Source organism: Coregonus lavaretus, assembly GCF_964263955.1.
Source record: "Coregonus lavaretus genome assembly, chromosome: 16".
Lineage (NCBI taxonomy): Eukaryota > Metazoa > Chordata > Actinopteri > Salmoniformes > Salmonidae > Coregonus > Coregonus lavaretus.
Genome location: NC_140003.1, coordinates 11,592,194 through 11,605,125, shown reverse-complemented (window position 1 = coordinate 11,605,125; position 12,932 = coordinate 11,592,194). Strand labels below are relative to the sequence as shown.

General features: G+C 42.3%; 1 protein-coding gene across 1 annotated transcript in view; it reads right to left on the bottom strand.

Annotated features, from left to right (window-relative positions):
- Positions 1-4,779, bottom strand: part of LOC311143479 (protein Wnt-6-like) — a 38,892-nt gene extending 34,113 nt beyond the window's left edge. The window contains exon 1 of the mRNA XM_084179306.1: positions 4,421-4,779. Within this exon, the coding sequence (XP_084035432.1) occupies positions 4,421-4,500 (80 nt within the window). The 5' untranslated portion in view covers positions 4,501-4,779. The remainder of the gene's footprint in view (positions 1-4,420) is intronic.
- Positions 4,780-12,932: the final 8,153 nt, after the last annotated feature.

The following is a 12,932-nucleotide window of genomic DNA, read 5'->3' as shown; positions in this document are numbered from 1 at the left end:
AATTATTGAAAGCCTAATAATTCACGCTGTCCTAAAAGTGGGGAGTGAACAGCAGCTTAACGCCCACAATGTGAGTTATCTTCGCTGAAGTGTGAGAACTTGACTCCGACAGTCCAGCGTCACCGACTTCTGGGATCCTGACATCCTTCTGCCAGTTATTGATGATGTATTGACAATGTCTCCATGGAGACGGATCACAGGGGAACACATCTCCAGCACGCTATAGTATTCCTACACAGATCTGACTCCAATGATTCCACACCCCTGTGTAATTAACATGTGCAGATACAGAACTTAGCAGACACACCAAGTCTTTACAACCCCTGATTATCAGATGTGTCACGGCCTTCAAACCTGTGGGAATCTGTGTGCCAGGATCATAGCTTTGAAATTGGCTCAGCGAGCTGCTCACAAAAAGGGACCAGGTTTTACAGCAGGAGGTGTAGACTCGTAAAAAAAAAGCAGACCATGTTTCAAGGTTTCTTCTCCAAGTCCTGTGTCATTGTCAAAGTGAAAGGCAAACCCTCCTAGCCCAATTCAAAAGGAATGCTTTTATATCACACGAGCAGCCGAAGCAGCTTGAACACTGGCATGGATGAAGCATGTGGTCTGAGTCAGTGGAGGCTCCTCGGAGGAGGAAGGGGAGGACCAGCCTCTTCAGTGAATTTCATAAACATTTCAAATGTAAAACATTAAAAAGTTATCCTTTTTAGATAGAACTATACTAAATATAATCATGCCACCAAATAATTGATTAAAACACACTATTTAGCAAAGAAGGTCTACAGTAGCCTCAACAGCACTCTGTAGGGTAGCACCATGGTGTAGCCGGAGGACAGCTAGCTTCCGTCCTCCTGAGTACATTGGCTTCAATACAAAACCTAGGCGGCTCATGGTTCTCACCCCCTTCCATAGACTTACACCGTAACTATGACAACTTCCGAAGGATGTCCTCCAACCTATCATAGCTCTTGCAGGATGAACTGACATGTTGTCCACCCAATCAAAGGATCAGAGAATTAATCTAGTACTGAAAGCATAAGATACAGCTAGCTAGCACTGCAGTGCATAAAATTGGTGAGTAGTTGACAAAGAGAAAGAAAATAGTTGAACAGTTTTGAACAAATTAATTTCTTCCTAAATGAAGGAGAAGCAAGAAAGAAGAGAGAGATTTTGTCATTTTTTTTCACTTTCAGTTTCACTTAGCTAGCAAATGCAGCTAGCTAGTTTAGCCTACTGAAACACCCTGCTATGTTAGCTAGCTGGCAATGACTATCCAACACAACACTGGAACTCTTCCAAGTCAAGGTAAGCTTTTGGTTTTACTAATTTATTGCCACCGGGGCCTGCCGGTGTAACAGCTTAATGACTGTTAACGTTACTGCATGATTGTAGCGGGTTTACTAACACGTTAGTTCTATTAGCTATGCTGACTATGATGTTACTTTAGCTAATGGTGACAACGATGTAGGCTGTGTGTAGCGGTTTGGCTTGGAAAGGTTTTTTTGCCTGGTCACATACAGCTGATGTGTTGTGCATTGAAGTCCACAAGTGAAGGGAAGAGGTGAAAGGAGGAGAGCACATAACGTAGATGCGAGAAGGAATACAACGTGGCTGCTATGAAACTGTGTTTACGTGTGATCAGGGGTGTATTCATTCCGCCGATTCTGTTGAAAAACGTTTCTTAAACAGAAAGGAACAAAACGGGGATAAACATACCTGCATTTGTCCAATATAAACTCTCGTTTGCAACTGTTGGACTAAAGATTACACCCACTATTCGCTAGATGCAGGCAAGAGTGTGGAAGGCGGTATTGAATGTCACTGTCTTTCCATGTGTCACTGTCTGTCACATCAAATTTGTCTCTCGACCTGTGTGCACCTACGTTGTAAACTTTCATTCATAGACTAGGTTGTAGCAACCTCATGATGGGTATAGGGAAAATATGAGTATCATGTAGAAGCCTAAACCTATCGCTGTTACATTTAACTGGGTGAATGGAATATGAATGACAGTCATCCAATATGCTGTAATAGAAATAAGGCAGTGTTCATGAAAAAAAAAAGTGTCCTCCCTCATCTTAAATGGCGCTGATTGCCACTGGTCTGAGTATGGCTCTAGCAATATGTAGATGAAGACATTTCTCTATCTTGACCACCATGCTGTGTTCTAGCGTTAATCCAAATCAAGACTGACCTGAACAGGACACTATGAGGAACACACTGTTATCAGTGTTGAATATAAAGGATAGGAATCTTTATAAAAGCACACATAAAGGAACTACAAAAGCAGATAAGCAATCAATCTTCCATGTCCATGCAATGTGTCATTATTCCTCTTCTGTATCAGTCACAGTAAAGCTCCTGGACACGATAATGGTGAAACAGAGTCTAATCATAAGAGAAAGGAGGATGTACTGCCATCTACGCAATCAAGAGCCCTCTAAACAGTGCCTCGCATGAAATATCATAGAGATAACCAGAGACCAAAATAGAAAGGGAAACACTGATAAAGGACACGTATCCAAATAATCAGTCTCCATGTAGGCCGTCATGATCTTTTGGAGATAAGCTGTTCTTCTAGCTTTGCGTGGACCTCAAGTTACATTATGAATTGCATGGCCATAGATATGTGGGATTTTTTCACTTTGCAAACAAGTACATTTCATCCTCCTAATCCTCTAAGTGGGCTATGGTGGATATGAAGTTAGTCACGACAAGGCTGGAACGCTAGCTGGAGAGTGGCTTGGGTTCAGCTCTTCGGTCTGTGTCTCCGAGCCATGGCACAATCTTCTCTAGAACTCAACACTAAATCAAATCCTGCACAACACTGATGCACTGCTGCTGTCTGTCACATGTTTGTCTTGCAATAAGTGAGGACAACATGAGGTTTACGCGCGCACTGAAAAATCCCAATGTCTGGAAATCAGTGGAGGCCACATGCTCTGTGGTGAAACAGTGTACATAGTAGCCCCTGCCAAGCCCTGTCATGTAATCTTTATCTGATCCATCTGGCCTTGATTGGAAATCATGCGATTTTCCAGAAATATGTATTGCTTTGAAATGGGAGTGAGAACGATAAAGATCTGGTATAATGAAGTGCTTCTCTACAGGTGATGCAGAGCTGAAGTTTGGCCGAGGACCCATTCCAGGAGCGGATGAGTGGAAATGGCACGCGCTATATGCACACCTGTGGGCCACACTCCTGGCTGCCTGCCAGACTATGACCCACACACACCCAGGAGGACCGGGAGCTTACTTGTCCTGAAACTTGCAGAGGCATTCCACATTCTCTGGTCTCACTGCTCTCTGCCCAAATGATTAGAGCCTAATCAAAGAAGCTCTGAAAGAAGAGGTTTATCTCAGAGACGTTTCATCTACCCCAACAAATGGCATCCTGTCTGTCTGGTCAGGCTGACAACCATTTTCTTTAAAAGACAAGGGGCAGAGAGACAGGAGTGAGATGGCATGCACAGCTCTCAACAGAAAGCATCTTTGTCCTGTCAAACTGCAGGACCTCCAGGTGTGCTCACCTGAGTGCTCCAATTTTGTCTTTGGGGAGAGAGGTTCACAGTTTGGCAGTACTAATAGCCGGCCTTGATTGAGAGTGGATGAGAGGCAAACTTGAAAAGGTTGATTTAGCCAAACATCCCTCTTCAGATGTGTGTCTCAAATTAATGTATTATACTTTATTTAAAAAAATCTGCCTGTGTCTTTTTAAGTCTCATACATCTCAGAGTACTGAACAAATAATTGTTTTATGATAACATATCCACTGCCTCAAGGTCCACGGAAAAGATTCCAACTCTGACCTCCCTAATATCTCTGTTTTTACTACAGGCAATTGCAGATCTCCACAAGCTGAAGCTGAATCTTTTTGGCTAGCTGAGTCATAACATTAGGGATGTTCGTTTTTTATTGTTGATTTCATTTACTTACTTATCCACATTTTAGATATTAGTTTGTTATCAACAATAAAAAATGCTGTATTGTGGTTTGTTAAGACATTTTTTTGAGATTGTCAGAGATTGTTTGATCAATCATTACAATTTATTTGAGTGAGTTTGCAGTAGCAAGGTGATGATAGACCAAAACGTTTAATTAGTATATAATTGTAGACTAAGTATTACCAAATGCTTCACAATGCGGTCAAGGTCATCAAACGTGTTACCATGTTATTACACTTGTCAATACAAGGCTCTTGAATAGTGGTTGTATCAATAGAGTCAGATCCAGAATTGCATGTATTTTAGTGCAACCTGACATCATGCCAATCTTTAGCCAAATATCAAGAACATGGACGCGTGCAAAGCATAACCTACATCTCATCAGATGACAAAAAACACCGTATTCTAAGAAACCTTATTTCCATTAACAACTAAACTTGACAGACATGTTAATTGTGTGTAGCATGACTTACCACCATAACCCAATGATATTGACCGGACATAAGAGGATGAAAAACAGGGCTAGTTGAGTCCGAGATAATGGAATCGTCATGATGAGAGTATCCTTTAAAAAAAAAACGTTAAATTAGAAAGTGAGAGGCGCCAATCCCCAATTCAATTAAGGTGTTGTTGTTTTCATGGGATGTCCTGCAGAGTTGGTCATCTGCAGGATTCAGCACCCCCATGAAATGCGCAAAAAGTCCTTTGAAACCCTCTTTGGATGCACCACTAACGTTCGATTACTCCGTCAGGAGGGAAGAGACATCGTGATGAAATTTGTTAACCTCTTCATAGTCGTCTCTCTGGCAGACAGATTCAAAGATCAAATACCAGAGGAAGAGGTGACAAGCACGTCCTAACTAAAACACCCAAATTCCAATAGCACAGCGATTTTAATCTGGCAGCAAGGATACTACAGCCCGGGGGTGATGGAATGTAGCCAGACCTTGGGCAGAAAAGTAAACCCAAGGACCCAGCAGATTCCGCGAGGACAATCAATGCTAACGTTTTAGTGCAAAAGTAATTTCATCTATTGGCCTTGGTAACAACGGTTGAATTTGTGCGTTGCTCAGCATCGAAGTGGTCGGTAATTTTCGATTCACAGGTAGGCGCAAAGCGCACAAATTTACCCGGGTGTCTGCGCTCTAGTGCACTTTTCAAGTTGGAATGTATTTTCCTTGCATAAGAAATGCGCTCATCTCCCACCTGGTATGATGTCGCTTCCGGCCAAGTGAATACCTATTTTGTCACTCAGAAAAACGGGCTAATTAGTTGGAAGAACCTGACTGTGTGCAAAAATATATTTTAGATCAGAATGGGAGAGAAAGAGAAACATTTCCCCCTGCGTGTTTATAGTAAAGAAATAAGAGCTCTCAGGAATGGATGAGCTCATCTCAGGTGTTGCATACCTCTGTCATATTTGCCAATATCCGTTGATAACGTGAACATGCATACTTTTGGGGAAACTACGTAGGCCCAAAGTTGTTTTTCTGAAATACTTTAACAGTTGTGGAAAGGCAATAACATATTTATCAAAAACATTTATTGAGAGCGAGATAATAGGTTTCTACTCATCCATTCATCTATATTTGTATTTATTTAGGACAAGTAGCCTAAGGTAATCTATGGGCTATTACCTACGTCTGTGCTGAAATATATTTTATGATTTGTTCCATTATACTGCATGGAAAAACCTTCTCTCAGTGCCTTTTCTTTGCTGAGCTCACATTCAATTTTTTCATATTAGTCGTTAATAAATTATTTACAATATTTTCAAGACAAAAGGACACTTTGTGCCCATGTGTCATTCATGTCTTACATAGGATTACCATCTACTTATCTCCCATTAGAGTTGCGAAGGGCATCCCACTTGAAATTCAAGATCTCTGTCTTCTTGTAGCGCATCAAAGATTCACCCCTGCATTCCAATACAGTGATCCAATCAATCACAATATAAACACAAGCAAACAGGTAATTTCACTAGTCTCATTTACATTTTTCATTTATGTCTCTCTCGATAGCCCTGAGCAGCCAAAAGGAAAGAAGGGGAGCCTTGTCTTTGATTAATACCTTTTGTTTTCCCTCCAACTTCAAAGGTGAGATATGGAAGAGTTTTGTCTAAGCCGCAGGTGTGTCACAGTAATGATAGTTCAATTTATCATTAGATAAAAAAAGAAGTGATATCTGGCTTAGCCTCAATGTATCATCATTGGGTCATCATTGGGTCATGTGACAAAGCAGACATTTAATCAAATATGCTTAAAGTTTGTTTTGTGTGACCTACAGTAAAATCAAGATCATATGTAGGACACAATTCAAAGTAGACTGAACTGTGTATTTTTTTTTTGCACTTTTGTATCAAGTTTGAAGTCTCTCTTTATTAACCACATGCAGAAAGTTCATGTCCCAGCTTTTAGTGCAATACATTACATTTGACCTAATCTAATAAATAAGCCTACGTAAATCTGCCCTTACATTTTTTGAATTCCTGCAAGAAATGCCCTGCTATTTATATGAATTGCACTCGTATTCATTTAAGAAAGTTTTGAAAATTGCGTTATCACTCCTCGTCTATATTTAACTGAGGCATAATTGCAAGCATGACTACTCCACTTGTAGTTCTCCCCCCCCCCCCCTCTCTCTCTCTCTCTCTCTCTCTCTGTATGGGTGAGTGTTTTTGTTAGGGAAGACTGATTCTTCATACTTGGCTTAAACTTTATGGACAATAAAGATCGCATTTCAAAGTACAGCAGGGTGTTGAGCCTGGGGTCTTGGCTGAGTGTTCCTGGGAACAGCCCTAAGCAGAACTAGAGTATGTCTTTAGCTGACAGTGCTTCAACAATCCCTTGTACTGCTAGAATGTGCTTCATACTTCGCCCTTGCACCCTGGCTCAGCATACTCACCTTTTCACACTGCCTTCATCCAACCATGAAATGGCTACCTACTGTCTGCCATGGGATTGCACCTCCTATCTCTGGTTACCAGAGCTTCATCTTTCTACCACACATCAGCCCTTTGTTTCTCAAATCTTTCAATCCCCTTAATCTGGCAAAACGTCAGTCAATACATTCCCCTAGGATTATCATCCAAAATGATTAGAAATCCCATCACACATCATATTTTATATGCCAAATTAAATTAAGGCTAAAATCAAAAACAAATGACGGCTATGTGCTTTAACCTTTTTAAACAAACCCCAGTCATTTCTGGAATCCCCTTGAGAAGCAAAGTTTGTGAAATTCCTTCACAACTGGTAACGGAATTTTATTAGAAAACAACGATATTGCCACATGACTTCACATATCTGTAAACACTAAGTCTGTTTGGAAAAATAAATTGAGTTATGTCATATGATATGATGCCCTGACTACAGCAAATAAGGGAGATGGACACCATTTTTAATCAGAATTGTGTAAATGTTTTAAGGAAAACAGTAAATTGCCCAGAGAGAGAGTAAAAAAAACTATTATCTTGTTTTCTCACATAGTCGAGGCCCATTGGTGTTGACACCCACAAATCAATGTCACTTGTCTGCACTGTCACCTATGACCCTTTGCAGTGAGTCCAGACCGCATGCTTCCCCAACACAAACCTAATTCCCGTGCAGATTACGCATTCTGACTGTAAAAACATGTTAAATTTTTTACTGATCATGAGATCACCCCTCAGCAGCAAATAGTCCCTTCAGAATCGGGCCAGCATATTGGAAACTTAATTAATTCCAGCAGTGTTTGCATCTTCCAAGTGCGTCACTTTTAATACTCCATAATAACATCACTGTTGAACTTTTGTTCATTAGATTAGGTTTGGCCCAATCGATTGTGTGAAAGTGAGACCCACTGTCTCTCAGATAGTGTCTATCTGAAAGTGTGTCTATCAGTTATACACACAGCTGCTTTTTTATCACCAAGATCTGTCCTATTGGGTCATTTATGACTGTAAGTCGCTTTGGATAAAAGCGTCTGCTAAATGGCATATTATTATTATTATTATTTTACACGAAGCCATGGAACTACAGATGTGCTCTTATCTTAGGCCTGTGTTTAAAAGACAAAGAGACAAAAGGAGATAAGTGGAGCTGCTTCTGAATTTTCTTTCACTGAGCATGTGTCTCCATGTGCTGCCTTGCAGCAACAGTATACAGCCCCTGTGTCTTACAAAGGAAATACAATATGTATGTACTACTAGTGGATCTCTCCTGGGAGAGAATGCTCTCTTAGAGGGCTTTTGTTGTGTTGCACATTTTCAGGGAGATGATATCAGAAGATAACAGGCCACACACGGATCACTGGAATGATACATCTTTGCAGTTCATACACATTGCTCACAATGAGATGTACAGTAGCAAATGTTGGCCACAGTGTGCAACCATGGGAGAAATGCATTCTCTAGCATGTACACCAACATAGATGATAATAGTTTCTTTACTTTTTTAAAACTTTTCCTTTATTACTTTTATTTTCATTACCTTCACTACGTTATTATTCATTATGATTCACTACATTATTATTCATTATGATACCTCATGATGTTATGTACAGTAGGTACACAACATAATCAAGCCTTGCTACTCTGAAATATTTTTTGTATTGGTTTTGGCTGATTTGTAGGCTACATATGAAGAAAATCTTTAGAAGAAATCTGTTCCTGTATGAAAAACATTGATATGGTTTATTAGTATATAGCGTCACCTTGTGGAAATATATGTAAAGGACGCTTCAGAGAGAATAGAAGAAATAATTAATGACTAGCCCTGGCTACTTTGTAGTGTGAGCTTTGATGTCATACATTTTTTATGAGATGGCACAACCTGGAAGAATGTTGTGCCATGAACTTATAAACATAGAGATCTTATTAAAACACTATATGATTCTATGCAGTATTACAGTATTATACATTAAGGATAATGTGGATGCTCCAATAATTTTCAATATGCTACATTTAATCTCTCTGAACGTCATGCGCTCCCCTGAACAGGTCTCTGGTGTCACAGGTCTGAATCAGTCCCTGAAGAATGAAAACCAGTAGCCTAGTGCTGCGGCCGTCCAGAGTGCCATAACTGATGTGATGATCTTTGCGTGCGAGTGCGACTTTGGTAATCAGCGGTTGAGTTGAGTAGCGTCAGAAGCGATGCGAGGCTCTACTCCCATCAAAATCTGTCCACGCGAGAATATAGCGATAATCAGACCAAGTGGGGATTTTTTGTAGGAAGGTATATGAGAGTGTCGGATTTGGTCAAAATAAAAACATGATTGCTAATTTGCTAAGTGAGGCTTATTTGATCAAATAGAAGTTCCGTAATATCTAGGTTGTTACGAATGTACTGATATAAGTGGACGCACGTGGCATTTTGCCAACTTTGAGAAAAACTACTTTATATCCGAGTTGTGTTTGTTGTTCACACACGCGTATCTGCCCTCCCAGTGGCTAGAATGTTCCCACCTGATCTCACGTCCTCTTGCCTGTCTTTGCAACGACTCCCATTGTTAGGGCAGAAACAAGAACATCTCGTCATTATATAGAGTATCTCTGGTAGTCTACTCAAAATATGTTAGTGCTATTCAGAATCCTACCCTAAACCCTTACCCCAACCTTAACCCTTACCATAACCTTAAAGGTCCAATGCAGTCAAAAACATGATTTTCATGTGTTTTATATATATTTCCACACTATGTGGTTGGAATAATACTGTGAAATGTTGAAATGTATGATAATGCCTTTTTAGTTTAAGAGCTGTTTGAAAAGACTGCCTGAAATGTCTGCCTGTTTTGTTGGGATGGAGTTTTGGCCTGCCTGGTGACATCACCAGGCGTTAAATTAGTTAATAGACCAATAAGAAAGAGAGTTCCAAACCTCTCTGCCAATAACAGCTAGTTTTCAGTTTCCCCCTTCCCACTCAGACCACTCCCAGACAGTCCTAGCAAAAATCTTGCTTGAGAAGCTGCTCTTGCTAAGAAGCTATTTTTTTTTTTTTTTTTTTTTACAATTTTGATAGAAAAAAAATCACAGTAAGGTACTTAATTGTTACCTAGAAACAGGTGCGCAACTTTGGTTTTAGAAGTGGGGGGACATATTTATATATATCACCTCTACCTTACCTGTCACCCTAGACCCACTATGTGATCACGCTCTCCGTAGCCGATGTGAGTAAGACTTTTAAGCAGGTCAACATTCACAAGGCCGCAGGGCCAGACGGATTACCAGGACGTGTACTCCGAGCATGTGCTGACCAACTGGCAAATGTCTTCACTGACATTTTCAACATGTCCCTGACTGAGTCTGTAATACCAACATGTTTCAAGCAGACCACCATAGTCCCCGTGCCCAAGGACTCTAAGATAACCTGCCTAAATGACTACCGACCCGTAGCACTGACGTCTGTAGCCATGAAGTGCTTTGAAAGGCTGGTCATGGCTCACATCAACAGCATTATCCCAGAAACCCTAGACCCACTCCAATTTGCATACCGCCCCAACAGATCCACAGATGATGCAATCTCTATTGCACTCCACACTGCCCTTTCCCACCTGGACAAGAGGAACACCTACGTGAGAATGCTATTCATTGACTACAGCTCAGCATTCAACACCATAGTGCCCTCTAAGCTCATCACTAAGCTAAGGATCCTGGGACTAAACACCTCCCTCTGCAACTGGATCCTGGACTTCCTGACGGGCCGCCCCCAGGTGGTAAGGGTAGGTAACAACACATCTGCCACACTGATCCTCAACACGGGGGCCCCTCAGGGGTGCGTGCTCAGTCCCCTCCTGTACTCTCTGTTCACCCATGACTGCATGGCCAGGCACGACTCCAACACCATCATTAAGTTTGCAGACGACACAACAGTGGTAGGCCTGATCACCGACAACGATGAGACAGCCTATAGGGAGGAGGTCAGAGATCTGGCCGTGTGGTGCCAGGACAACAACCTCTCCCTCAACGTGACCAAGACAAAGGAGATGATTGTGGACTACAGGAAAAAAAAGAGGACTGAGCACGCCTCCATTCTCATCGACGGGGCTGTAGTGGAACAGGTTGAGAGCTTCAAGTTCCTTGGTGTCCACATCACCAACGAACTATCATGGTCCAAACACACCAAGACAGTCGTTAAGAGGGCACGACAAAGGCTATTCCCCCTCAGGAGACTAAAAAGATTTGGCATGGGTCCTCAGATCCTCAAAAAATTCTACAGCTGCACCATCGAGAGCATCCTGACTGGTTGCATCACCGCCTGGTATGGCAACTGCTTGGCCTCCGACCGCAAGGCACTACAGAGGGTAGTGCGTACGGCCCAGTACATCACTGGGGCAAAGCTTCCTGCCATCCAGGACCTCTATACCAGGCGGTGTCAGAGGAAGGCCCTCAAAATTGTCAAAGACTCCAGCCACCCTAGTCATAGACTGTTCTCTCTGCTACCGCACGGCAAGCGGTACCGGAGTGCCAAGTCTAGGTCCAAAAGACTTCTCAACAGCTTCTACCCCCAAGCCATAAGACTCCTGAACAGCTAATCATGGCTACCCGGACTATTTGCACTGCCCCCCCACCCCATCCTTTTTACGCTGCTGCTACTCTGTTAAGTATTTATGCATAGTCACTTTAACTCTACCCACATGTACATATTACCTCAACTACCTCAACTATCCGGTGCCCCCGCACATTGACTCTGCAACGGTACCCCCCTGTATATATAGCCTCCCTACTGTCACTTTATTTTACTTCTGCTCTTTTTTTTTCTCAACACTTTTTTTTGTTGTTGTTGTTTTATTTTTACTTTTTTGTTTAAAATAAATGCACTGTTGGTTAAGGGCTGTAAGTAAGCATTTCACTGTAATGTCTGCACCTGTTGTATTCGGCGCATGTGACCAATAAAATTTGATTTGATTTGATTTGATTTGCTTACCGCCCCAATAGATCCACAGACGATGCAATCGCCATCACACTGCACACTGCCCTATCCCATCTGGACAAGAGGAATACCTATGTAAGAATGATGTTCATTGACTATAGCTCAGCATTCAACACCATAGTACCCTCCAAGCTCATCATTAAGCTTGAGTCCCTGGGTCTGAACCCCGCCCTGTGCAACTGGGTCCTGGACTTTCTGACGGGCCGCCCCCAGGTAGTGAAGGTAGGAAACAACATCTCCACTTCGCTGATCCTCAACACTGGGGTCCCAACTCAATCATCAAGTTTGCAGACGACACAACAGTAGTAGGCTTGATTACCAAAAATGACGAGACCGCCTTCAGGGAGGAGATGAGGGCTCTGGGAGTGTGGTGTCAGGAAAATAACCTCTCACTCAACGTCAACAAAACAAAGGAGATGATTGTGGACTTCAGGAAACAGCAGAGGGTGCACCCCCCCCCAACGGGACCGCAGTGGAGAAGGTGGAAAGCTTCAAGTTCCTTGGCATACACGTCACTGACAAACTGAAATGGTCCACCCACGCAGACAGTGTGGTGAAGAAGGTGCAACAGAGCCTCTTCAACCTCAGGAGGCTGAAGAAATGTGTCTTGGCACCTAAAACCCTCACAAACTTTTACAGATGCACAATTGAGAACATGCTGTCGGGCTGTATCACCGCCTGGTACGGCAACTGCACCGCCCGCAACCGCAGGGCTCTCCAGAGGGTGGTGCGGTCTGCCGAACGCATTACCGGGGGCAAACTACCCACCCTCCAAGACACCTACAGCACCCGATGTCACAGGAAGGCCAAAAAAGATCATCAAGGACATCAACCATCTGATCCACTGCCTGTTCACCCCGCTATCATCCAGAAGGCGAGGTCAGTACAGGTGCATCAAAGCTGGGACCGAAAGAATGAAAAACAGCTTCTATTTCAAGGCAATCAGACTGTTAAATAGCCATCATTAGCACATTAGAGTCTGCTGCTGCCTATTGAAATCATTGCGCACTTTAAGAAATGGAACACTAGTCACTTTAATAATGTTTACATATCTTGCACTGCTCATCTCATATGTATA